Source organism: Bos taurus, chromosome 11 (assembly GCF_002263795.3).
Source record: "Bos taurus isolate L1 Dominette 01449 registration number 42190680 breed Hereford chromosome 11, ARS-UCD2.0, whole genome shotgun sequence".
Lineage (NCBI taxonomy): Eukaryota > Metazoa > Chordata > Mammalia > Artiodactyla > Bovidae > Bos > Bos taurus.
Genome location: NC_037338.1, coordinates 21,152,699 through 21,179,669, shown reverse-complemented (window position 1 = coordinate 21,179,669; position 26,971 = coordinate 21,152,699). Strand labels below are relative to the sequence as shown.

The window sequence follows — 26,971 nt, the reverse complement described above, 5'->3', positions numbered from 1 at the left end:
GGGGAACAGTGGGGAGAGTAAATGGTAAGTAGTGTCAGTTTGCCACTAAATGGTAAAATGAACATTTGAAAAAAGAACTAAGAATCACTGAACAACTCTGAAGAAGAAATCAAAGCATTCTACCAAAAGAATAATATTTAAATGATTGTATTCTGAAAATTAATGTTTAAATTTTAGGGGAAGTTATTTTGAACATAAAAAATAGCTCTGGGTTTTATAACATTTATGCTTCCACAAACTCAAAGAAACTGGAGGGTAGCACTGGGTCTGGTTCCTGGCTGCAATGGTGTTCTCAGAAAAAGATTCTTATAAAAACTTTGTGACAAAAAAAAAAAAAACACTTAGTGACATACAGGGGCTTCCCTAGTGGCTCAGCAGTAGAGAATCTGCCTGCAGTGCAGGAGTCGGGGTTCAGTCCCTGTTCAGGAAGACCCCCTGGAGGAGGGCATGGCAGCCCACTCCAGTATTCTTGCCTGGAGAATCCCATGGACCAGGGAGCCTGGCGGGGCTACAGCTCTTAGGGTTGCAAAGAGTTGGACACAGTTGAAGTGACTTAGCACACACAGTGACATATAGAATATTAGCAGTTTCTGAATAAAGATAAATAACACACTGGAGAAGGGAGATTTGAGAATTTACAAATACCAATCTATGGGAATGGACTGTTGAAATTATAAGAAAAAGTAGGGGAATTATAACAAAAAGTAGGGAATAAGTGACTGAAAAAGGCAGAAAATAGCAAATTCTAGGAACTAAGATCAGTTAAGAAATAAAAGGTTGAATAGAGAAAAATTATATTTAAAATTTTTAATAAATTTTTTGATCGGAGAGACATTATTTTAACACATTTAGGCAATGTCAAGAAAATCTTCCCTTATAGAATGGCTAATTACATGTTAGAATTTGTTCTGTTTTCTTCTGGGAGTATAGTGGGAGTTAGGAAAGAGATGTGTGTCCATAAACACTATTGGGATTATATAGTGTGTGCTGTTTTTGATCTAATATTTAATAGCATGAACTGTCTTTGAAATTATTATTAATAATTGCATGAGGAAATTCTAATGTATGGGTATATCATAAATACTGGGTTGGCCAGAAACCCAAATTAAGTTTTTGGCCAACTGAATGAATACCTAACCACTTGCCTATTGTTATATTATTTTCCTATTCCCTAAAATAGAAACAGAAAAATCATAAATGTAATTAAATTAGCTCATTAAAGAAAACTAAGTAGTATAAGAATATACTCTTATGAAAAATGGAAACAATGTAGATAAAGCCAAAGTCCCCTGTAACAGTCTCAAACCATTCCTGATCCCCCCCAGAGATAACGGCAACAGTCAGATTGGTAATAAATATTAACATATATGCTTGCTTTGTGAGAAATAGGTACTTTTGTTTCATGACCTTTTTTTCTTTGACTAATTATATATTCATTTAGTAAATCAACAAGCATTTATTGAGCACCTGCTATGTCCCAGGCATTGGTCTCGGTACTAAAGTAGTATCTTATAGAACAAAATAACCAAAATCCCTGTCCTCACAGAGCTTGCATTCTAGTGAGAGAGCCCAACATTGAGCAAGATAAAGAAGTAAAATATAAGGTATGTTTGTTAAGTGCTAAGAAGAGAAAGGGTAATATGAAATGCAAGGGATGAGAGCATTTGCAATTTTAAACATGGTGGCCAGGGAAGGCCTCGCTGAAAAGGCACATTTTGAGTCAAGATTTGAAGAAAGTGACTGAGTGAGCTTACCTCTGTGAGTATCTGGGAGAAGCCCTTTCTAGGCACATTAATAACACATGCAGGGGACCAGAGGTCCATGTCTCAAAGACATCAGGGAGAACGTTGTGGCTGAAGCCAAGTGAACAAGAGGAAGAGTGACAGGAAATGAGTAGTGGGGCTGCAGATTCTGGGGCCTCATTAGTAAGAACTTTGGTAAGTCATTTGAAGGATGTTGAGCAGAAGAGTGGAACAGTCAGGTTTACATTTGAACAGAATTATTGGTCTGCCATGTTGAGAATAGATTTCAAGGGGTCAAGGGCCGGGGAAACCAGTTAGGCCATTGCTGTTCTGTGGTACATAGCGTTCTACAGCGTGGGTTCTTTTTCCACTAACAGTATGGCTTAGACATGTTTTCATGTCTGTAGCTAGAGTTCCACTCCATTCTTTTTATCTGCCTCATGTTTTTCCTTAGAATGGATGATACTGTCTTAATTAACCATTTTTTGATTGATAGACATTTCAGTAGTTTCCACTGATTTACTATTATAAACTATGCTATAATGAAAATCATTGTGTATGCCTCTTTATGTACGTATAGATATCAAGAGGTAGAATTATCAAATGTAATGATAAATCCTGTTGGTATTTTGATTGGTACTACACATATTTTAGTTTATTTGATGGGAAATTGATAGCATTAAGTCTTTACATCTAGAAACATGATACATCTTTCTCAGAGTGTTGTAAGTTTTTTTCACATAGGTATTATACTTACTTGAAATATGTCAAAGTTTATTAATTTTCATATGTTAAATTTGTTTGATCCTCAGGTGTTTCTTTTATTTCCTCTAGTGACTTCTTACTACTAGTTTTGAAAGACATTGTGTTGCAGAGACCAACTCTTCAAGTTATTCTGATGAGTGCAACCTTAAACGCTGAGCTCTTTTCAGAATATTTTAATTCCTGCCCAGTTATCACTATACCAGGTGATTAAAATGCATCATTAAATAAGTATTGTCCTAATAAGCAAATACAATTATTTTAAAGTTCATTTGAGATATAAATGAATAAGTATTTATACCTCCTTCTAGAGAAGAATGATTTGTTTATAACAAAATCATAACCATATAATGAAATTAATAAAGAGGTAATGTTATATTCATTTGCTGGGAGATTTTAATTTATATGTGCTTTAAAAAAGTCTAGGTAATTGGATTTCTAGCATTCTGTTGTGTTTAATATCAAAATGTGAATTTATAATGGTAATCTGTCATAAAGAGGAAAGTTGTATCTATGTATAGCATATTTGTTCATTGATGAATTCTGCTAAATTTCTGGATATTGACCCCCTCTGGGAGTAAGTGAAATTGGGTAGTCTGTGTCTTCTTTTGGTGCTTTCAGTCTCATTGTGGGATTGATTTACCACCTTGGGCTTTTGGCTTATCCTTCTGCAGTGGATTGCTAAAGGAACAGTTTGGAAACACTGATAATACTACTACTTATTCTAGTTATAGAGGATATCAACAGTAGACTTAAAGATGAAATTATATTCTTGATCTAGAATACAATTTTTGACTGTTACAAGGTCCCCTGTGAGAAAGGAGGTAGAGGGTGAAAGGGTATAACAGATTTTTTAAAAGAGGTAAAGGTCTTATTAGCAAATGATCATTTCTCCAACTATACACTTGTTTTATTTATTAATGGGAATCTACTCCTTCCAATTTTTATCATCAAAAGCGTTTTTTGGATACTTTTAAGACCACAGAGCAAATAGCACCTTATTGTGCCAAGCTTCATTTTAAGAAAATTTTACATATACAAATAATTTCAAGATAGTTGAACAGGTAGTCTGAGACTTACTTGTTCTGTCTTCTTGTTTTTCTAGGTCGTACATTTCCTGTTGATCAGTTTTTTCTGGAAGATGCAATTGCTGTGACACGGTAAGGAAGATATTATTTATTATAAGGTTTGATGAAAGTCCTTGAAAACAAAAAAACTATTTTACCTCATTGTGCCCAGATGCTGATAAATGTGTTATTTTTTCTTCTAATTTTTCAGTTTTAGCATTTTGCTTTCCCCTTTCAGCAAATATTTACTATTCAAATTGTTTGAATTCACAGGCAATATATTATGTATTCAGTTCAGTTCAGTTCAGTCGCTCAGTCATGTCTGACTCTTTGTGACCCCATGAATTGCAGCACGCCTGGCCTCCCTGTCCATCACCAATCCCGGAGTTCATTCAAACTCATGTCCATCGAGTCAGTGATGCCATCCAGCCATCTCATCCTCTGTTGTCCCCTTCTCTTCCTGCTCCCAATCCCTCCCAGCATCAGAGTCTTTTCCAATGAGTCAACTCTTCGCATGAGGTGGCCAAAGTACTGGAGTTTCAGCTTCAGCATCAGTCCTTCCAATGAACACCCAGGACTGATCTCCTTTAGGATGTTGGATCTCCTTGCAGTCCAAGAGACTCTCAAGAGTCTTCTCCAACACCACAGTTCAAAAGCATCAATTCTTCGGCGCTCAGCTTTCTTCACAGTTCAACTCTCACATCCATACATGACCACAGGAAAAACCATAGCCTTGACTAGACGGACCTTTGTTGGCAAAGTAATGTCTCTGCTTTTCAATATGCTGTCTAGGTTGGTCATAACTTTCCTTCCAAGGAGTAAGCGTCTTTTAATTTCATGGCTGCAGTCACCATCTGCAGTGATTTTGGAGCCCAAAAAAATAAAATCTGACACTGCTTCCACTGTTTCCCCATCTCTTTCCCATAAAGTGATGGGACCGGATGCCATGATCTTCGTTTTCTGAATGTTGAGCTTTAAGCCAACTTTTTAACTCTCCTCTTTCACTTTCATCAACAGGCTTTTTAGTTCCTCTTCACTTTCTGCCATAAGGGTTGTATCATCTGCATATCTGAGGTTATTGATATTTCTCCCAGCAATCTTGATTCCAGCTTGTGTTTCTTCCAGCCCAGCGTTTCTCATGATGTACTCTGCGTATAAGTTAAATAAGTAGGGTGACAATATACAGCCTTGACGTACTCCTTTTCCTATTTGGAACCAGTCTGTTGTTCCATGTCCAGTTCTAACTGTTGCTTCCTGACCTGCATATAGGTTTCTCAAGAGGCAGATCAGGTAGTCTGGTATTCCCATCTCTTGAAGAATTTTCCACAGTTTATTGTGATCCACACAGTCAAAGGCTTTGGCATAGTCAATAAAGCAGAAATAGATGTTTTTCTGGAACTCTCTTGCTTTTTCAATGATCCAACGGATGTTGGCAATTTGATCTCTGGTTCCTCTGCCTTTTCTAAAACCAGCTTGAACATCTGGAAGTTCACAGTTCACGTATTGCTAAAGCCTGGCTTGGAGAATTTTGGGCATTACTTTCCTAGCGTGTGAGAGGAGTGGAATTGTGCAGTAGTTTGAGCATTCTTTGGCATTGCCTTTCTTTGGGATTGGAATGAAAACGGACCTTTTCCAGTCCTGTGGCCATTGCTGAGTTTTCCCAATTTGCTGGCATATTGAGTGCGGCACTTTCACAGCATCATCTTTCAGGATTTGAAATAGCTCAAAGAATATATAATTATATATTTGTGTTAGCTGTTATTATTATTCTGCCTTCAAGGAGTTTGCAGTGGATGTGGATGTTAAGATGTGTGTTTAAGTTTGGTACTGTATAGAGGATGATCATGTCTCTTGGATGCCAGCAGATTTCTGCTTTTTGGAAAACCTTGCATCTCTTTCCTATTCCTTGACCTTCAGATTCCCAGAGTTTTGTCCTTGCACTGTTTCTTCTCAGGCTTATTTCATTTGTTGCTGCTGTGATTTCAGCTGTTGCTGCTGTGCCAAAAGCTCCCAGATCAGTATCTTCATTCCTAACCTCTGAACTCCAGAAGGAAAACACCTGTCACACCTGACACCTTAAATTTTTTTTCCTTCTCTCTGCTCTTTCTGTTTCTAATAAGCCCCCTCCTAATTCTTTGTTTATTTAATGATGCAATATTCTCAGGCTAACAACCCTAGCTAGATCAGTGGTTTTCAAACTTCATGGTGCAATAATCATACTTAGGGAGCTCATTAAAGTTGTGTTGTGGGCTGTATCCCATTTCCACTGAATGTGAACCTCTGGGGAAATTATCCTTCATTTAGTTTCCCTGTCTTTTTTCTCTTTTCCAAACTCACTACCCCCAAAATTATCTTAAAGCAGATCCAAAAGCATTTCAATGTGTTCTCCACCAGAAGTAGGGCATGACGGAATCCTAGACTGGTGGAAGAATAGCCCGTGAATTGGGCAGAAGTAGAGCAACATTCGGAGAAGGCAATGGCACCCCACTCCAGTACTCTTGCCTGGAAAATCCCATGTACGGAGGAGCCTGGTGGGCTATAGTCCATGGGGTCGCTAAGAGTCAGACACGACTGAGCGACTTCACTTTCACTTTTCACTTTCATGCATTGGAGAAGGAAATGGCAACCCGCTCCAGTGTTCTTGCCTGGAGAATCCCAGGGACGGCGGAGCCTGGTGGGCTGCCGTCTATGGGGTCCCACAGAGTCGGACACGACTGAAGCGACTTAGCAGTAGCAGCAGCAGAGCAACATTGTGCTGAATGAGATGTGAAACAGGTGAATGTTGTCATTCCTCACCAACAGACCCACATCCATATCCGCACGTTCCTTTGTCGTCCCTGCTCAGGTATGTGTTGCAGGATGGGAGCCCATACGCCCGCTCCATGAAACAGATGTCAAAGGAGAAGCTCAAGGCCAGGCGCAGCAGAACCGCATTTGAGGAGGTGGAGGAGGACCTGCGTCTCTCCCTGCACCTCCAGGATCAGGATTCTGTCAAAGATGCGGTACCAGATCAACAATTAGATTTTAAACAGCTCCTTGCCCGCTATCAAGGTAATGTGCTTCCTAGGGGAATTTTACAGTTATGCCAAAGGTAACCAGAAAAAGAAAAGTATAGCTCTTGTTTCATAGTTATCTTGTCTTTAGTTCATCACAATAATAGAAAAATAACAGTTCCAATACATATTAAAGTCATTATTATTTATATTTACTGGTGGGTTTTTTTCTGATTATAAAAGAAATGTGTTCATTACAGAAAAATGAGATGGTAAAATATAAATTATATTCTTGAGTATTTTGTAACTTTGTATTTTGATGTGATTTTAAATTTAGAATTAAAAGTCTGCTGGACTGCAGTGAACTCTCCTATATCCTTTACCCTGATTCACCAGTTATTAACATTTTGCTTCATTTGCCCTGTGTTCATGTATATATATTTTTCCTGAATGTTTTGAGGGTAAATTGCAGATATGATGTTCTTTAACCCCTAATATTTCAGTATATATTTTCTAGGAACAAGGACATCCTCTTACATAACAATAGGATATGGGAATTCCCTGGCAGTCCAGTGGTTAGGACTTAGCAGAACCGCTTCTAGGGCAGGATTTGATCCTTCCCTGGTCCCATGGTTCCATGCCTGGTCAGGGAACTAAGATCCTGCAAGCCATGTGGTACGGCCAAAAGAAAAACCCCACGACAATAGGCATGATCAAAATGAAGACATTTAACACAATACAGTACTTCTGTTTAATCCATAGTCCATATTCTCACTTTGTCAATTATTTCAATAATGTCCTTTATTGCTATTTTTTAAATGGTACAGTATCCAACCCAGGATTACATACTGCATTCAGTCATCATGTGTCTTTAGTTTCTTTTGATCTGGAAAAATTTGCCAGCCTTTATTTTTCTTTTATGATTTACATTTTTCAAGAGTTTTGGGCCAAGTATTTTGTAGAATGTCCCTTCATTTGGATTTGTCCAGTGTTGCCTGATGGATAATTTTAGGTTATGTGTTTTTGGTTAGAAAACCACAGAAATAATGTTGAGCCTTGTTCTCAGTGCATCCTATCAGGAGGATAGGATGTTGGCTTGTCCCATTACTGGCAGTGTTAGCTTTGACCAACTGGTGAAGATGATGCCTGTGTTTCTTCTCTGTGTGGTTGTTATTTATTCCCTTGGTAGTTGATGAGTCAGTTGTAGAGAGAGATTTGAAACTATGTAAATATCCTCAAAATTTCACCTACTAGTTTTAACATTATTCAGTGGGCCTGGAAAATGACCTAAAATGGGCCTAAAAAATCTTTTTTTAGGGTCCACCTGGTGCTGAGTGCTTTTACCTGTGTTGTGAGGTACTCTCTCCTCCCACGCTAGATCCCACCCAACTTTGTTCCTAGGTAGCCTTCCGTATGTCAGCTGGGCTGAATCCATAGCAATCCTAAGATAACTACTTTTGCCTTCTTTTTAAAGCCTAGACAGGTCTCAGCTGCTTTTCCTGTTCTCTTTTCCCTGGATTGCCACCACAACTCCTCTTGGTCCTTCCAAAAAAAACCCAAAAAACTGTTTACCTTTCAAGGTGTAAGGGCCTCAGATCCTTGCTACTTCTGTAGCAGAAAAGGCAAGTGAGCTTTCCTTTTCCTCCTTCCACCAGAGACTCAGTCCTGCGTGGGAAATGGTGATCATAAAGGAGCTAGGGCATTAGCCATTTGTTCTGCTGTTCAGGAAGATTCACATAGCTCCCAAACATTTGACTTCATCTTCCCGACATCCTGGGAAGCGAGGTTAAGAGCACAGACTTGTGTCTTACAGACCTGGACTTAACTCCCCAGGCTGTCATAAAACCAGTTGGGTGCAAGTTCTTCATCCTCTCTATTGCTAGTGTCCGTATCTATCAAATGTGGTTGTTTAGGAGATTAAATAAGACAATACAAATCAACAGCATAGGGCCAGTCAGTTAGTGCGGGCAGATGAGAATGTCTGACTCAAATGTTTGTGTTCTTTCTGTACTTCATACCAGCTGACAGTTCCCATTTCCTTATTCTGTTACATTAGTTAACAGGACTCTCTTTGGTTTCTCTTTTGAAATTCCAGAGTTTTCTTTAAGAATTTTGACTGGATCTAAGTCACAGTCCTTCTAATGTCCAGCGCAAGGACACAGAAGTTCCGAAAGTGCCTCTGAGAAATCTTTTCTAAGGATTTGAGGTCGGGAGCCTGGCTCTGCTGCTGTTTTCTGTGTGATGCTGGGCCGGTCTCTTAGGTTCTCTTGGTCTCCCTCTCCCTCTGAAACGAAGACTTCTATCTAGCTGATCTCAGTGCTTCCTTTCACCTTTCAGAAAATTAAATGTTGTTCCCTAGCTCAATCTTTAAAACTTTTTCTAGTTGAAAGAGAATAATAAGTCTTTTAAAATATATAATTGATTAGTAAGCCCTGCTGAACTTTTTTTTAATTAAAAAAATATTTTTCGTTTCCCTTTTTTTCCAGTTAACTGGTTCTCCTTTTGGAAAAGTCTGGCTATTTGGAATCTTGGCAAATAAAAATGATTCCTGCTCTACCTTCCATACCATCCACATCTTTGCTTGCGTACCCTGTTTCTTCCTTTGTTTGATTTTTTACCGACATACGGTTCACTGTTAGAACAGCGTTGTTTAAAAATGGCTTTTGCCTCTCTTCAAGCTTTTCAGCAAAATGTAGGAAGCTTCCCTTCCTTGATACCAACTACAGTTAGTTATTTAGCTGTGGTTAGATTCTGTTTCAGGTGATGGGTCATTAGAAAGACCTAAAGGAAAGGGCAGCTATCTCTGGAGAGTTAGTCTCCCCGTTTATGCTGCTCGTTTGTTTGGTTTGGGACTTTGTTTTGTGGTAGTTGTTGCATGTAGACTCTTGGTTATGGCATGTGGGGTGCAGTTCCCTGACCAGGGATGGAACCCAGGCTCCGTGCATTGGGAGCGCAGAGTCTTAGCCACTGGGCCACAAGGGAAGTCCCTGCTGTTTGTTTTTTAAAAAGAGCTTATAGTTTCAAAAAGAGGCTTATAGTACAACATAAGGAACTATGTCTTTTACTAGGACTCATATGAATTAGAAGGAGATTGTAGACCCTTAACCTGAGGTCTGTGGGTAGACTTCAGCGGTGTTGGTGAAGCCATTAAAATCACATGTATTTTTCAGGGAAGATTTGTAACTTTTATGATTTTCTCAAAGGAATCTAAAAGTTAAAAGTCATTGTTGTAAAAATGATGCTGAAAGCTGTGGTCTGTGTGCTTTGATTTTTACAATTACTGTTAGCTGGACTTTGTCTGATACGACTCACAACTTGATTAAATCTGGAAGGGTTTTCTGAAATACATTTGACTTTAAATCTTGTTTCTAGAACTTAAACTGTCAATAGATGCATGATAGATAAAAGGGGAAGGAAGGAAGACAGTAAAAAGTTGCCTCTCTGGCCCTTTGAAGCAGGGCCAGGAGCCTGCTCTTCAGGTAACAAAGTGCTTCTAGTGAGCCTGTACTTTCTGAGAGACTGAAGGAAAAAAGTTCATTTCAGTGCATCATCTGTGTTATTAAATCAAGATACACCTAGTTCCCAGGCATGTTTTCTTCAATAAGGCATGAAACTATTAATATCTTTATTATTTTTACCTTTCTTGCAGGAGTTAGCAAATCAGTCATCAAAACAATGTCCGTTATGGATTTTGAAAAGGTTAATCTTGAATTAATCGAGGCCTTGTTAGAGTGGATTGTGGACGGAAAGCACTCCTACCCTCCAGGTAACTGTTGTTTGTCTTAAGCGTGAGCCGGCCAAGGGCAGGGACCCTCCTTCCTGACATGGGGGTTTGTGGGGACAACCTGTCTTCCTGGAGCCCTCACCCCAGTTTTCTTCACCTTTCCATCCCCAGTTGTTGTAAAGTTCCTTATTAGATTTTTCAGGGGGAAATTTTACCTTTTACCCACTTGAGTAAAAGGACATTAACAATATGAAATCCAAAAGGAAGAAGGCTAAAAAGAAGCCTAGGTGTCTGCGTATTCAACACTCATTTGCCTCTGTGCGTGCCTGCTCAGTCGCTCAGTCATGTCTAACTCTTTGCAACCCCTGAACTGAAGCCCACCAGGCTCCTCTGTCTGTGGAATTTTCCCGGCAAGAATACTGGAGTGGGTTGCCATTTCCTCCTCCAGGGGGTCTTCCCAACCAAGGGATCAAACCCACATCTCTTGCGTCTCCTTCATTGGCAGGAAGATTCTTTACCACTGCACCATCTGGGAGTCCCTGGCTAAATGGGAATCTGGTAATGAGTGTTTGAGTCACATGAAGACTCGACAGTTGGAGACCACAGGACCATGGGGTCAAGAGAACAGACTTTGGAGAATTTGTTAAACTTCCTGTTGTCTACTCTGTAACCTTGGATGATAAAGCCCCTATCTTTTCTATGCCTCAGGCTCCTTGTGGTAAAGAAAAGTAAGTGAAAGTGAAAGTAAAGTCGCTCAGTCGTGTCCAACTCTTTGCGACCCATGGACTTTAGCCCATCAAACTCTTCTGTCCATGGGATTCTCCAGGCAAGAATACTGGAGTGGGTTGCCATTTCCTTCTCCAGGGGATCTTCCTGACCCAGGGATAGAACCCAGGTCTCCCACATTGCAGGCAGATGCTTTAACCTCTGCGCCACCAGGGAAGCCCCATGGTAAAACAAAGACAATAATAAATCCTCTATTTTGAGGATTAAAAGAAACCATATATAAAACACTTAGCACAGTGCCTGGTATATAATTAATGCCCAGTAGCTACTGCCCCTAACAGTATTAAAATTATGCTAGTCTATTTATCATCATTATTATTATGACTGTTATTACTCCTCCTCCTCCTGTTAATAACACAGGGCAATCCCTACTGTTGCCTTGCTCACTGTCTTCTTAGTGGCCCTCTTACCTCATCTGTAGCCCCTTACCCCCAGGATGAATGAATCCCCAGATCTCATAACTGGATCTTTCACATCAGTCAGGTTTCCATCAAATGTCTTCTCTTCAGAGAAGTCTTCTCTGACCACCCTATCTGTTGTCTCTCCCCTCGCTCTATCATAATACCCAAAAATGGGTTTCATTTTTATTATAGTACTTTTAACACTATCCAAAATTGTAGTTCTGCTTACTAATGGTCTCCTTTAGTAGAATATAAACTCTTTAAGAATGAATCAGTTCAGTTCAGTCGCTCAGTCCTGTCCAACTCTTTGCGACCCCATGAATCGCAGCACGCCAGGCCTCCCTGTCCATCACCAACTCCTGGAGCTCACCCAGACTCACGTCCATCGAGTCAGTGATGCCATCCAGCTATCTCATCCTCTGTCATCCCCTTCTCCTCCTGCCCCCAATCCCTCCCAGCATCAGAGTCTTTTCCAATGAGTCAACTTTTCACATGAGGTGGCCAGAGTACTGGAATTTCAGCTTCAGCATCATTCCCTCCAAAGAAATCCCAGGGCTGATCTCCTTTAGAATGGACTGGTTGGATCTCCTGCAGTCCAAGGGATTCTCAAGAGTCTTCTCTAACACCACAGTTCAAAAGCATCAATTCTTTGGTGCTCAGCTTTCTTCACAGTCCAACCCTCACATCCATACATGACCACTGGAAAAACCATAGCCTTGCCTAAATGGACCTTTGCTGGCAAAGTAATGTCTCTGCTTTTGAATATGCTATCTAGGTTGGTCATAACTTTTCTTCCAAGGAGTAAGCGTCTTTTAATTTCATGGCTGCAGTCACCATCTGCAGTGATTTTGGAGCCCCCCAAAATAAAGTCTGACACTGTTTCCACTGTTTCCCCATCTATTTCCCATGAAGTGATGGGACCAGATGCCATGATCTTCATTTTCTGAATGTTGAGCTTTAAGCCAACTTTTTCATTTACACAGTGTTTAGTGACTGCCCTCTTCTGCCTGGATTTTAATCATTAATGGTATTTTCTAAAGAAACATGTGAAACACACAGAATTATTGAAGTGCCTTGTTTCTCACTTCTTGGCAAATAGCCAGTGTTGGTTAATGCATTATCACTGGATTAAATATCTTATTTCATCCCAAAGGAAAAGACTATTATTGAAAAAAGTAAAGCATAGCAATCAAAAATAAATGTTGGAAAGTTATCTGAATTCAAAGTAAAGTTGATGTAGTGATTAGGCAGTTGGTGACATATTGTGAATATTAAAGATAACCTTGATACTGATGGCCAAGCCATGAGTGCAGAGCAGATCAAAGGCACATAGAAATATACAGTTTTTTCCCATTACATATAGATTATTTTACCACTCTTAAATTTTGTGTTACTTTAATAGAGTGAAGCATGGTGTATGTAATGGAAAGAGCATAGATCTGGTACCAGAAACCCCATATTTGTGTTCGCACACCCTTCCTATTAAGCTCTGTTACCTGACTGTGTGACTTGGTCACCTTAAGGGTACTAATACTCTTCTTAACAGGTGGTTATGAGGATCAAATGGAGATAATCCGTATGAACATTCTTTGTAAACTATGAAGTATTAGAATGAACACTGAAAGATGTCTTTTGTCCTTCTCACTTCAATTTTTGTAATAATTTAGTTTCCTTATTTATTTTGTGGGGAGAATAAGCATGATAAATAATTGGTCATGAGTTCGTTGTAGGTAGATCTTTGTTTTACCTTCCATTATACCTAGCACAGAGCTGACAAAGGTACCCAATAAGTATTTGTGAGATTAAAGGAGGGGCTATTGAAGAGTGTCAGTTTCCTCTCTGAATGAAGCACAAAACATGTCTATTGCTGAGTGACTGTTCTTAACACAGAAATACACTATAATCAGTTATCACTGTTTATTATCTTCAATGTAAAATTTTAAAACCCATAAGACATATTTATGGCATGGTTAATTTCTGTATGGCCTCTTCAACATGTATCTGAATTTAGATTACCAGATTGGTTGGCCAGTTATAGCTCCTTTTTCTCATTTCCAGTGAAATGTTTATGGATTTTACTTAGTAATGTAGAGAAGAGTCTTCCTGTCTTATAAGATTAGAAGGATGACTCTTTCTATAGAAAGAGAATGTCAGAGCCAGTACATTGAAGAAGTATGTTTAAAAAGCTTTGCTAATGATTCTTATGTAATGTAAGGCATTATATTTTTCTACACGTATTTTTTTCTGTTTTAGAAAGATAAATACCTCATTCATTTTTTAGTTATTAAGTCAGAAAATATATTTTACAAGTTCGTTTTCCACTTAATTCCCCAGGGACTTTACAAAGACATGGAGTAGGAAATAGCAACCCACTCCATTATTCTTGCCTGGAAAATTCCATGGACAGGGGAGCCTGGCTGGCTACAGTCCAAGGTGTCACAAGAGTCGGACATGACTGAGTGACTTTCACTTTACAAAGAAGAGAAAATTGATGGTGAAAAAGTCTCAGATTACATTTTCATTTAAAATTATAATCCATAATAGTTTTTCTTTTTCGCATCTATCAGGTTGATTCTTTTTATACGTTGTTGTTCAGTCACTAAGTCGTGTCTGGCTCTTTGCAACCCCATGGACTGCAGCAAGCCAGGCTTCCCTGTCCTTCACTGTCTTCTGGAGTTTGCTCAAGTTCATGTCCATTGAGTCTGTGATGCTATCTAATCACCTAACCATCTCATGCTCTATTGTTCCCGTCTCCTTTTGCCTTCAAAATTTCCCAGCATCAGGTTCTTTTCCAATGAGTCGGCTCTTCTCATCAGGTGGCCAAATTATTGGAGTTTCAGTTTTAGCATCAGTCCTTCAGTGAATGTTCAGGGTTGATTTCGTTTAGGATTGACTGGTTTGATCTCCTTGCATTCCAAAGGACTCTGAAGAGCCTTCCCCAGCACCACAGTTCAGAAGTGTCGATTCTTCAGGGCTTAGCCTTTTTATGGTCCAACTCTTTTTATATACCCAGGTGCTATACTTGTATTTTTACCGGGACTAGCAGAAATCAAAATGCTGTATGAACAGCTCCAGTCTAATTCTCTTTTCAACAATAGACGTAGTAATCGGTAAGTAATTGTTTTTTATATTCTTAATCATCTACTGCAGTTATATGTGAAAAGGAATTACCAGAAAGATCTCTTTGACTGTCATCACCCTCTTTAGATCCTGGTGTCACTCCTCAAGAATATGTTTGTTTATGCCAGCTGGGAATACACAAAGCAGTTTGTTTCAGGAAGTCAACTCATATCTCTATTCCATTATATAAAAATGTTTCTCTTCACTTAGCATAGTATCTCAGCAAAATTGCATGTACAGTTAACCCTGGAACAGTATGGGTTTCAACTGCACAGATCCATTTATACATGGATTTTTTTGTCAATGGTAGATACTGTAGTACTGCATGATCTGTAGTTGGTTAAATCCATGGATGCAGAACCACAGGTACAGAGGAACTGCGTAATAAAGGACTGATTATAAATTATATGTGGGTTTTTGACTGCACAGAGGATTGGCTTTCCCTAATCCCTGGATTGTTCAGTGGTCAACTGCTATTTCAGTTGCCAAATACCAGGGATTAAAGAAGCCAGTGTTAATAACAACAAAGAAATACTACCATTTTGAGAAAAAATGATTTTCAGTGGTTCCTCTTCCAATAGCAGAAAACTCTGGGTATATCTTCGTAACTAAGGGGACAGCTATTTGACAGATGAACACCCCCTAGAAATAGAAGAATGAAGTTTCTTAGCATACACAACTGTCTCGCTCTCTCTCTGGAATTAAGCATAGGGAAAAAAAATTCTTGTTTGGTTAGTGTGTGCTGGGCTTGGGTTACTTGTAGAATATCAACTATTTATTCTTATTAATTATTTACTACTGAATTACACTCCAGTTTTTCCCAAGTTGATGCAAGGTTTTTAGTTCATAGAACTCAGTAAGTACTTTGTAAGGGTCAGGAAAAGCCTTTTCACTTAGAAGACTTGGATCTTGAGGACAGGTTGTAGAGAAGCTGCTCGTTTTGGGAGTCATATTGCTTTCATAGAAATCCACCCGTTATAACCTGATTTCAGTGTTTTGTGCTAGAACACTCAATATGTTTTTGTTTTTTTGTTTTTTTAGATGTGTTATTCACCCACTTCATTCGTCTTTATCCAGTGAAGAGCAGCAGGCTGTGTTTGTAAAACCTCCTATGGGTGTAACTAAGATTATAATTTCCACCAATATTGCTGAGACATCCATAACCATCGATGATGTTGTCTATGTCATTGATTCTGGGAAAATGAAAGAAAAGAGGTATTCTCTTTTGGTGATGTAAAAGAGGGGCTAAAGATGCCGCAATTGGAGCAGCACAGGTGTTAAAGGCTAATGCTATTAAGCTACGTAGATTACTGTTTGAAAAATCTTTATGCAAACTCTGTAGATATATGAGTGTTTCTATAGCTAGGGCCATGAATCTTACATTCCCTCCCAAACAGAGGTGAAAGTTTAAAATTTTACCTTAGAAGTAATTATTTTTCTTTTTTCATTCATATGCTTTACATGTACTTGTAAAAAGAATTGGTATGGGAGGTGATGGATATGTTAATTACCAAAAGATTGGTAATCATTTCACGAAGTGTGCATATATCAAAACGTCCCATTTAAAAAAATTAAATGGGACGTTATTTTTTTTAAGTTGAATAAAAAACCTGAATGTGGTATATACTAAAGAAGCCATTTAAATGAACACTTAGCACTCAACTATCCCAGAACACGCGGGGACGCTGTCCTTCAACAGAAGTAGAGCAGTTCATCTGATCTGTCCATACCAAATAAAATCTTGGCCACATTTTTATAAAGTAACTCCTTTTTACCTTTTCTTTTACTTTATAGATATGATGCCAGCAAAGGGATGGAAAGTTTAGAGGATACTTTTGTCTCTCAAGCCAATGCCCTGCAAAGAAAAGGTCGAGCAGGTCGTGTAGCGTCTGGGGTCTGCTTCCATTTATTCACCAGCCATCACTTTAATCACCAACTTCTAAAGCAGCAGCTACCAGAAATACAAAGAGTGCCATTGGAACAGCTCTGTCTGAGGTACACGTTGGTCCTCGCTCGTGTCCTGCTTCTGAAAGGTCCCAGTGTTTCTCACCCTACGTTCCATGTTTTCTTTTTTTAGTACAAGATGTTTTGCCAAGCGTGCACTTGGACGAACTCATTCATTTGCAAAGAGCTCTTCAGTGTTGCCTTTACCATATTGCTTCACATCAAGATTTCTTGCATTGCAGAGGATGGCCTTAAAATAGAGCTTAAGAATAACACTTATAAATCAAGAAAGTAATCTAACTTACCAAGAAATTTCTGCTAGGGCAGCACCAATATTAAATCATCACAGGGGAAAATCTGCACCCTCATTATCAGTTAGAACAAAGTGAACAAAAGCAACTTGAAACACCATTATTTACCTGGTGAACAAACAAGAACAAATATCATAAAATAGAATGTAGCGAATGAATGAATAATTGAGGTTACTGAAGCTGGAAAAGCTTTGGTTCAGCCTTTCTGAAAATTTGCATAGCATTATATAAGAACTCTAAAGCTATCCATGCCCTTTGACCAAGTCATTATTTTGAGAGAGAATGCCCATAAAATGTTACCCCAAAGGGAAAAAAGTTGCTTATACAAAGATATTATGCTCTTCTTTTATCCAATTGGTATATTTTGAGGTCCTTCTATTACATTAGTATAAATGTAAAGGAATTGTAAGTAAAATAAGCTTTTTACATATTAAATTTTTCTCTTTCAAAAATTACCTAAATTCATAATTTAAAAACAGCTTTTCAAGAGCTGCCACAGGCAGGACACAATGCACGTTAATTTCATAAACAATTGCTATGCAGTTTCAGATGTGGGAAAGAGAGTAGGTGGATCTTTCAGTGTTATTTTGTGATTTGAATCCACTGTTACAGAGAAAAGTATTTTGGAAGTTTATAGAGAGAAATATATTCTGAATCTCAGTAAATTTCAGAATCTGAAAGTGTTTCTGCAATTTATTGGTAGGAGAAGTACAGGACATAAGAGGTTTTTTTTTTTTTTTTAATTTATTTAAATTGACATTGTTTGGTTTATAAAAGCATATATTTGGGAAATTATAAATTATTATTCATTCATGGCAGAAGCTTACTTCTTTGTGTCATCCCACCAGAAATAAACTTGACAATTGTTTTGTTTTCTTGTTTCAGAATTAAAATTTTAGAGATGTTTAGCACTCACAATCTCCAGTCTGTGTTCGCTCGGCTCATTGAACCCCCACACGCTGATTCTCTCCGTGCCTCAAAAATACGATTACGAGACTTGGGAGCATTAACTCCAGACGAAACACTGACCCCTCTAGGGTATCACTTGGCCTCTTTGCCTGTAGATGTGAGAATCGGCAAACTAATGCTCTTTGGATCTATCTTCCGCTGTTTGGATCCTGCTCTCACCATTGCTGCCAGTTTAGCTTTTAAGTCTCCTTTTGTAAGTAAACAGCATTCATCTCAGCTTGAGTCCATAAGTGTCTAAGGGAACCATGGGGGTGCTTCATGGTTATGTGAGCCCCTTAAAATTTTTCCTCTGAGTGTATTATATGTGACTCTTTCAAGGCACAATGTCTAAAACTTTTATCAGATCTTCAAAGAAATCCATGCCCCAAGTAGATTAAGAACTAGAGATCCAGCTTATTTATAAATATGCTTTTTCTGTATCTCCTTTACTTGCCCATTATAGTAAAATAAAAAAATAAGTGTCCCTGCATGATTTTAAAAAACAATAATACATTGGACTACATTTTTATCAGCTTTATTGAAATATAATTCACCCATTTAAAGTGCACTGTAGTTTTTAGTATCGTGCAGTCATCACCCTAGTCAGTTTTAGAATGTTTTTGTCACTTCATAAAAAACTTATTTATCACTCTCCTATTTCCCTCCAATCTCCCCATCTCCTCCATCCCCAGGCAACCACCAGCTGGCTTTCTGTGTTCATAGATTTGCCTCTTCTGGACATTTCATATTAATGAAATAATATATAGTGTTCTGTGATCAACTTCTTCACTTAGCATAATGCATTTAAGATTCATCTATGTTATAGTATGTATCAGTACTTCATTCCTTTTATGGCCAAATAATATTCCTTTGTGTGGGTGTACCACATTTTGTTTATCCGTGCAGCACTTGAAGGACATTTGGGATTGTTTCCACCTTTGGCTATAAACTTCCATGTACGTGTTTTTATGTGAACATATGTTTTCATTTGTCTTAGGTGTAAGACCTAGGAGTGAAATAATTTGGTCAAATACTAGCTGTTTATTTAACTTTCTGAGGAACTTCCAGACTCTTCTAGAGTAGCTGCGTTTTACACTTGACCAGCATTTTATCAGGATTGTAATTTCTCCATATCCTTACTAACACTTACTATTATCTGACAGTTTTCTTTTAACTATCCTACATGCTGTGAATTTGTGGTCTTTGATCTTTTCTCTAATGGCCAATGATATTAAACATCTTTTCATTTTCTTCTTGTCCATTTGTATATCTGATAAGAAATGTCTTCAGATAGTTTGCCCATTTTTAAATTGGGTTATTTGTCCTTTTATTATTGAGGTAAGCATTCTTTATACATTCTGGATATAAGTTCCTTAACAGATATATGATGTGCAAATGTTTTCTCCTGTACTGTGGTTTGCCTTTTTCACTTTCTTGATCTGTTCTTTGAAATACAAGTTTTTATTTTTATGAATTCCAGTTTATTTAGTTTTTTGTTGCTCAAACTGTTGCTGTAATGGTTAAGAATTCATTGCCAAATCCAAAGTAATGAAAATTTATCTGTATATTTTTTCCTAAAAGTTTTTATAGTTTTAGCTCTTACATTATGGTTTTCACTCCATTTTGAGCTAGCTTTTGTATGTAATGTGAAGAGTCCAACTTCATTCTTCTGCATGTGACTATCCAGCTGTCCCGTCACCATTTGTTGAAAAGGCTATTCTTTCCCCATTGGATGGTCTTTGCATCTTATAAAAAATCAATTAACCATAAATATATGGTTTTATTTCTGGATTCTCAATTCTGTTCCATTGAATTATATGTTTACTTATGCCAGTTTCACACTGTCTTAATTCAAAATACAAAACTCGAATAGTTTTGTAGTAAGTTTTGAAATCAGGAAGTGTGAGTCCTCCAATTTTGTTCTTTTTGTTAGTGTTTTGAGGATTTTTATATCATTTATGAGAGATGCTGGTCTGTAGTATTCCTTCCTTGTGATGTCTTTATCTGGCTTTGGTATCAGAGTAATACTGGCCACGTAATAATTTGGAAAGTGTTCTTGCCACCTTTTTTTTTTTTTTTTTTTTGAAGATTTTGTGAGGAATTAATTCTTTAAATGCTTGATATAATTCAGTGGTGAAGTCACTTGGGCTTTTCTTTGTGGTTAGTTTTTTTAATAATTAATTCAACCTCTTTACTTGTTATAGGTATATTCAGATTATCTGTTTCTTTTTGAGTTATTTGCATTTTTCTAGGAATTTGTCCATTTCAGCTAAATTACCTAACTTATTAACATACAAACATTCATAGTATTTTATAGTCCTTTTTATTTCTGAGAGCCTGGTAGTAATGTCCCTCTTCATTTCTGATTCTAGTAATTTGAGCCTTCTCTCTTTTTTTCTTGATCAGCTTGCCTAAAGGTTTGTCAATTTTGTTGATCTTTTCCGAGAACCGGCTTTTGATTTCATTGATTTTCCCTACCGTTTTTCTGTTCTCTATTTTACTAATTTCTGTGATTTATTTTCTTCCATTTGTTTCAGTTTTAGTTCATTTCCCAGTGTCTTAAAGTGAAAGGTTAGGTTATTGATTTGAGATCTTTCTTCTTTTTTAATATAGAAATATACAGCTATAAATTTTCTTCTACGGACGGCTTTAGCTGCATCCCATAAGTTTTGGTATGTTGTGTCTTCATTTTCATTCATTTCAAGTATTTTCTAATTTCCCTTTTCAGTTCTTCTATGACTCATTGGTTATTTAGGCATGTGTTGTTTAATGTCCATGCATCTATGAGTTTCCCAATTTTTTCCTATTACTGACTTCTAATTTCATTCTGTTGTGGTCAGAGAATATACTTCGTATTATTTTAGTCCTTTAAAACATATTATGATCTTTGTTTTATGGCTAAGCATATGCTCTGTCCTGAGAAGTATTCCATGTAGACCTGAGAATGAACTATTGTTATTGTTATTGGATAGAGTGTCACTCTGCCTTTATTTTCACCAGGGCTTATCTCAGATAGATAGGGGAATAGATAGATGTAATAATTTTCTTCAATTTTAATGTTATACATCATGGAATTGTAAATTCACAGATCTACAAAAAGATGTTAGTTCAGCCCCTTCATTTAACAGCAGATAACAAAACCAAGGACCAGACTAGGTGATGTAGCTTACTCAGCAGCAGTCAGTATTGATGTGAGCAAGACCTCCACTGCCTATTCTCACATAATTAAATAACCTCTCATTGGCTGTTTTCTTTTACTGGGATATAGAAATTGTTCATTAGAAATACTGGTGTCACCCTTAGCCAAAACTGAACACCTGTCCTTTGCTGGGTTCTGTAAGCATAATATTAATTCCCAACTGTAATCCTTTCCCCACTAGCCTTCCTAAAACAGAAGAAATTTTATTTTCAAGTAGAAATAAATAAAATTTTAATATTACTGTGTTAGCTATAAAGGTGTGCAGGTATACAAATTTAGAAAGAAGCACCATAGTTGGTTTAGATCGACTGTCAGTGTGATACTAGGGCCTCAGTGCAACATGCTAGTGCCTTTAGTATTGATGCATGTGTACCTTGTATCGATACATGTGTACCTTTAGTATCGATACATGTGTACCTTTAGTATCGATACATGTGTACCTTTAGTATCGATACATGAGTACCTTTAGTATTGATGCATGTGTACCTTGTATCGATACATGTATACCTTTAGTATCGATACATGTGTACCTTTAGTATCGATACATGTGTACCTTTAGTATCGATACATGAGTACCTTTAGTATTGATGCATGTGTACCTTGTATTGATGCGTGTGTATATTACAGTGAAAGAAGGCAGTGAAAATTAAGTTCTCAGCTAATGTCACTAACTTCTAGGGAAAAGGAGAACCTGTATTTTTAAGAGGAAAAAGCATGAATTATGGGTATAGAAACAGGGGAGACTTAAGTATAAAAGATGAAAAAGAGTCTGTAAAATGAAGGTATCACAGAGTTAACAGAATCTTGGATTTTAGATGTAGCTTTTAGAATGAGTGGCTCTTTGACATCTTGCCACTAGAAAGTAAAAGACCCAAGAGAGGTCATTTTGAGTGGGCAGACGGACTCACACAGACAATTAGGACTGTTGGCTTGGCACTTAACCACCATAATTACTTTTAACCAGTCACCCACTTTGTACTCTGACCCACACAACACACTTCCCAAGCATCTGACTTCAGCAGTAGCAAAATGCCACTTGAAACCTTGGATAAAATGTGTCCTTCAAACCTGGCTTTCTTCCTTTAGGTATCTCCCTGGGATAAAAAAGAGGAAGCTAACCAGAAAAAGCTAGAATTTGCATTTGCAAACAGTGATTATCTGGCCCTTCTACGAGCATATAAGGTAAGTATATAATCTAATAGCTGAGGTTTATTACCAGAGTTGGCACTAAAGACAGAATAACATTTTGGTTTTCTCCAAAATTTAGGGATGGCAGCTAAGTATGAAAGAAGGTATGCGTGCAAGTTATAATTACTGCAGACAAAACTTCTTGTCAGGAAGAGTTCTTCAGGTGAGCTGTTTCTGTGGAGATTTGTGTCCATTCATTTAGTAGTGCACCAGAGGGTGCTGCAGCTTTATCTTGCTTGTCCTACCTTGACATTGAAAATACTACTTTTGGAATATGCTTGGCTTCACCAGCTGTGTAAAACAGACTCCTGAACTATGACATCAGGCCTTCTGTGCTGAACCTTTCAATTCACCCGTTTTTCCTCTTCTCAGTGAATCTGTGTTTAACTTACGTGGAGGCTACAGGCATGTAGCCATTCTGAAGATTACTGCTTACTAGAAGTCACTCTTTTCAGTGATTATACCAAACATCCTTAACCTGGATCCATAACCCCCTGAAATTGTTTGCAAAGTCACGCCCTTATACATACGTGCACTATTCTGGAGAAAGAGAACAAAGCTTTCATTGAGTCTCAAAGGGATCAATGACCATCCCCAAACCCCTTACTTTCTCCCTAAAACCAAAGAACAAATGGTGAACCATATTTTCTTTATTAATTCTTCTGTCCATCAGAGGCTACTCTGTCAATGAGTACACAAGAAAGGTTTATTATCTTTTGTGTAATAATAGACAGGGCTCTGTCTTCTGTTGTGACAATATTTTAGGCCCCTTTCCATAGTAGCATGAAATATAACCAGAGTAATAACGGTGTATATACTTATAGAGCCTCCATGTCACTCAAATTTTGAGGCTAGGGAGGTGGAAGGACTTTCTTTCCATATTAGATGATGTTTTGGAATAGAACACAAAACTAATGTTCATACCTGACAGCTAGTTACCTCTCTGCCATAAGGACCGTCAGAGCAGAGATTTTATGTTTTCTTCAGTTCTATATCTCCACTGCCTAGAAGAGTTACTTAGAACATAGTTGATGCCCAGTAAAATTCATTGAATGCATGAATGAATGAGTTTGTTTATTGACAGTGAAGTAAGAGACCTCAAAAACATCCCAGTATTTGCCTTCCTTCTTCTCTGCCTTTGCTGCTGCTGCTAAGTCACTTCAGTCATGTCCGACTCTGTGCAACCCCATAGACAGCAGCCCACCAGGCTCCCCCATCCCTGGGATTCTCCAGGCAAGAACACTGGAGTGGGTTGCCATTTCCTTCTCCAATGCATGAAAGTGAAAAGTGAAAGTGAAGTCGCTCAGTCGTGTCTGACTCTTCCTTTAGGTGTACTACAAAGAGACATTTGGAGAAGATAGAGGCTCTGGCTTTAATCTAAGAATAACAAAAGTAGTGATTTTCGATCACGGCCACACATTAGATTCACCTGAGGAAGCTTAAAAAAAATGCAAAATGCCCAAATTCCACCCCAGGCCAGTTACATTTGGATCTCTAGGGGTAGGGCCTGAGCATCTGTTTATTCTCCTTGTTGTGAATTCAACAAGTCATTTTCATATGTTGCAAGGGTTGAGAACCACTGGTCTAAAGGTATTTTATATGTAAAGCACAATAATAAATATTTCCTTGAGTCCTTAAGACTTTTAAATGTAAAACATATATTTTAAATTATATTTATGTATATTTACTAGATTTAATCTTTTCTTTAGGCTGTATTTAGATTTTTCAGTGATCTATGAGGTTCATCCATTACTTCTTTTCACTAAATTCCAGCTTAGAGTGTAGAATTAGTTCTAATAAGATATCAATAAAAGCTTGTCGTGAAATAGAACTCTTGGATATTTGAATCCCATTGTATTTTTGCCATGTTATCCATCTGTACTTGAGACAGTCCAAGAAAACACTTAAATTGTCATCAGAGACAGAGTACCATTGCTTAGCTTTCCATTCCTTTGATTGGCGTCATCTGCTTCTGTGTTGTCTGATAGACAGCCAATATTTGAACAGAAGCCAAAAACAGGTTTGTGCTTTTCATTCTCACACTTGTGCTCAGCTACAGAAAGAGTGTGTAAATCTAAACCACTTAATAGTATTCCTATTCCCAGGGGAAAATGTGAGCCAGCAAGTCCACAGGATAAGAGAAAGGGAACGTTTCTGAAGTGGGTATTCTGCATCCATTGAGAGAGGACACCAACCACTTTAAGCTCAGAGAAGGCACTATAAGGACCCCAGCAGAAAGGAAGTAGGAAAAATGAACAGGGTCACAGCACCTTGAGTTAGGGTTCCAAACACAGTAAGCTACATTTCTGGCTGTAAGTGTTGCCAGAAAAAATCAGACCTGTGCAAAATCTGGTCAATTTTTTTTTAAACATCATTAACAATTAAATACTCTTTGGGTTTTCTGAAATTTGTGAATTTCTATGTAACAGTTTTACTCTGTCTGCTGGTTTGTATAAGTGAAAACTGCCCTCTGGGAATGAACAGACAAGATATTCTTCATACTTGTCTGGTAAACCCATGAGTCCACTGTCCACTGAAGTAATTCATTTTTGTAGTCATTCTTGCCTTTGATGTGTCAGTGTCTCTGCTTCAAGACTTTCCCCACTTTTTTCAGGAAATGGCAAGCCTGAAACGACAGTTCACTGAACTGTTATCGGACATAGGCTTTGTTAAGGAGGGACTCCGAGCAAGGGAAATTGAGAAAAGAGCCCAAGGAGGAGGAGATGGTATATTGGATGCCACAGGAGAAGAGGTAAAGTGTGTGCAGTTAGCTCTTATTTCTCTTTAATGACCATATACTTAGTCTATTACCTGAGGAATATCTGTAGGCCTTCTTCACTTAAGCCCTAGGAACAATAGGTTAGTGGCATTCTTGATTTCCTTCTTTCCACAAATGTCAACTAACACTCATAAAAACAAGGGTTTTTCTGTTTCTTGTTGCTTTTGCTATGTTTGTTTTATTTACATTGATTTTTGGTGAGTCCATCAGAGATAGAACAGACTTTCCAATAAAGTCTTATTAATCAGACCAGCCTTTTTCCAAACCAAGGATAGTTTTATATTTAACTATAGGAAGAACAATTCAAAATGAACCTGATGTCACTCTCAGTGCAGTTACTTTCTGGAAATTGGGAACATCTCACAAACCAGAATCTTTCTCTCCACTGATCCTTAGGAACTCTGGCTTTATAACTGCTTTGCAGAGATCTTGAAAGTAATTATGGGCTTCTTGGAATGGGTCCTGTGTGAATGTAGTCTAGTAGATTGCTTTCTTAGAAATAATTTTTCAGATTATTTTAAGATAGAAGTCAAAAGAAATATAATAGTAAATTCCAAGGCACGGATGGAAATAGCCACATTATTTATAAGATTAATGCTGTATTTCTCTCACAGGCAAACTCAAATGCTGAGAACCCCAAGTTGATATCAGCAATGCTGTGTGCTGCTTTGTATCCAAATGTAGTGCAGGTAACAGAATGTTTTCCTGGGCCTCCCACTTCTTGTTTGTTTGATTTGTAGCCGAGAGATGTAAGTTAAGACACTCACATTAATCATCTAAAGACACACACACACACACACACAGCCTTTTAAACTTAGTTTATATTTCCAATCCTTCAGTTCCCCAAATGTGTTTAGATATAGAATCTTCAAAACACATTCATTATATAAAATAAGGTGCCTTTTTAATCCTTATGACATGACACTCCAGAACTCAAAATGGGCATAAATGTCACTGTCAGCCCGTCTGTGCATAACTAATCTAGGGTTAGGTCGAAATCTGATTCTACTACAACTCCCATTATGCCCTCTACTCTGGACTAAAATTAGATAAGAACAAAATCAAGTCAGTGCTTTGCCATGGGACATCTGTGATCTCTTCTGGAAACCATACCTGAATGGACTTGTTGGACTTTTACTTGCGGTTTGATCATCTCGTCCCTGTCAAACTTAGAATGTGAATTTGTCAGAGTACTGAAGCACTTCTCATTAACTTTTTGTTATATACTCAGTTGACATCTGTGGATTCATTTATGGCTTAGTTTTGCTTAGTGCTTGCATGCTTTTGAAACCATTTGCAACTTCTCCAAATGATTTTTTAAAATAAAAGCAATGGAGACAATTAAAAAATCAGGGGTGGATAGGATGAATAAGCCTAACACAGAAGATTTTTAGGGCAGTAAAAATACTGTGCATGATACCATAATGATAGATATGTGTCACACTTGTCCAAACCCTTGGAATACACAACAACAAAAGTGAGCCCTAACGTAAACTGTGGACTTTGGGTGATTGTGATTTGATGATTTTTTTTAATGAATGTTTCTACTCTTGGTAAGAGTGTAAGTTGATACACCCTTTCTAGATAGCAGTTTCATTTCTGAGGATTTATTATGAGAAAATAATTGCATATTTATGTAAAGATACAGCTAGGAGAACGTTTGCAATTATCAACAGCACTAGAATGAATGGTCTAAACTCCAATAATAGGGAATTTATTGATTAAATTATTATATGTCATTATAGTGAGGTGCTAATTTAGAATTATGTTTTAGGAAAATACAGAAAATGATCCTATATTAGTTTTGGTATACATTTTATATCATTTGTTTGTCTCCATTTCTATATTATGAAAATCTAATAGAAAACTACAGTGTTTCTCAAATATTGTTATTTCTTAATCATGAGATTACAAGAGATTTTTCCTAGTATATGTATATTTTTTACTGAAGTATAGTTGATTAAGAGTATTGTGTTAGTTTTAGGTGTAGAACAGTGATTCAGTTAC

The 26,971-nt window shown here is 37.6% G+C and overlaps 1 protein-coding gene across 6 annotated transcripts in view; it reads left to right on the top strand.

The window, feature by feature from the left end:
• The window catches only part of DHX57 (DExH-box helicase 57), a 60,360-nt gene that overhangs the window by 25,970 nt on the left and 7,419 nt on the right, over positions 1-26,971 (top strand). For 5 of the 6 annotated variants that reach the window (NM_001206051.3, XM_024999077.2, XM_005212666.5 and 2 more), the window contains 12 exons: positions 2,577-2,710; positions 3,610-3,664; positions 6,417-6,622; positions 10,214-10,330; positions 14,489-14,585; positions 15,637-15,810; positions 16,390-16,590; positions 17,736-18,012; positions 22,084-22,179; positions 22,265-22,348; positions 24,800-24,937; positions 25,579-25,653. In NM_001206051.3, coding sequence (NP_001192980.1) covers positions 2,577-2,710; positions 3,610-3,664; positions 6,417-6,622; positions 10,214-10,330; positions 14,489-14,585; positions 15,637-15,810; positions 16,390-16,590; positions 17,736-18,012; positions 22,084-22,179; positions 22,265-22,348; positions 24,800-24,937; positions 25,579-25,653 — 1,654 coding nt within the window. Of the gene's footprint in view, positions 1-2,576; positions 2,711-3,609; positions 3,665-6,416; positions 6,623-10,213; positions 10,331-14,488; positions 14,586-15,636; positions 15,811-16,389; positions 16,591-17,735; positions 18,013-20,411; positions 20,471-22,083; positions 22,180-22,264; positions 22,349-24,799; positions 24,938-25,578; positions 25,654-26,971 lie in introns of those variants that run through there. The other variant, XR_009496295.1, reaches the window with a different exon arrangement.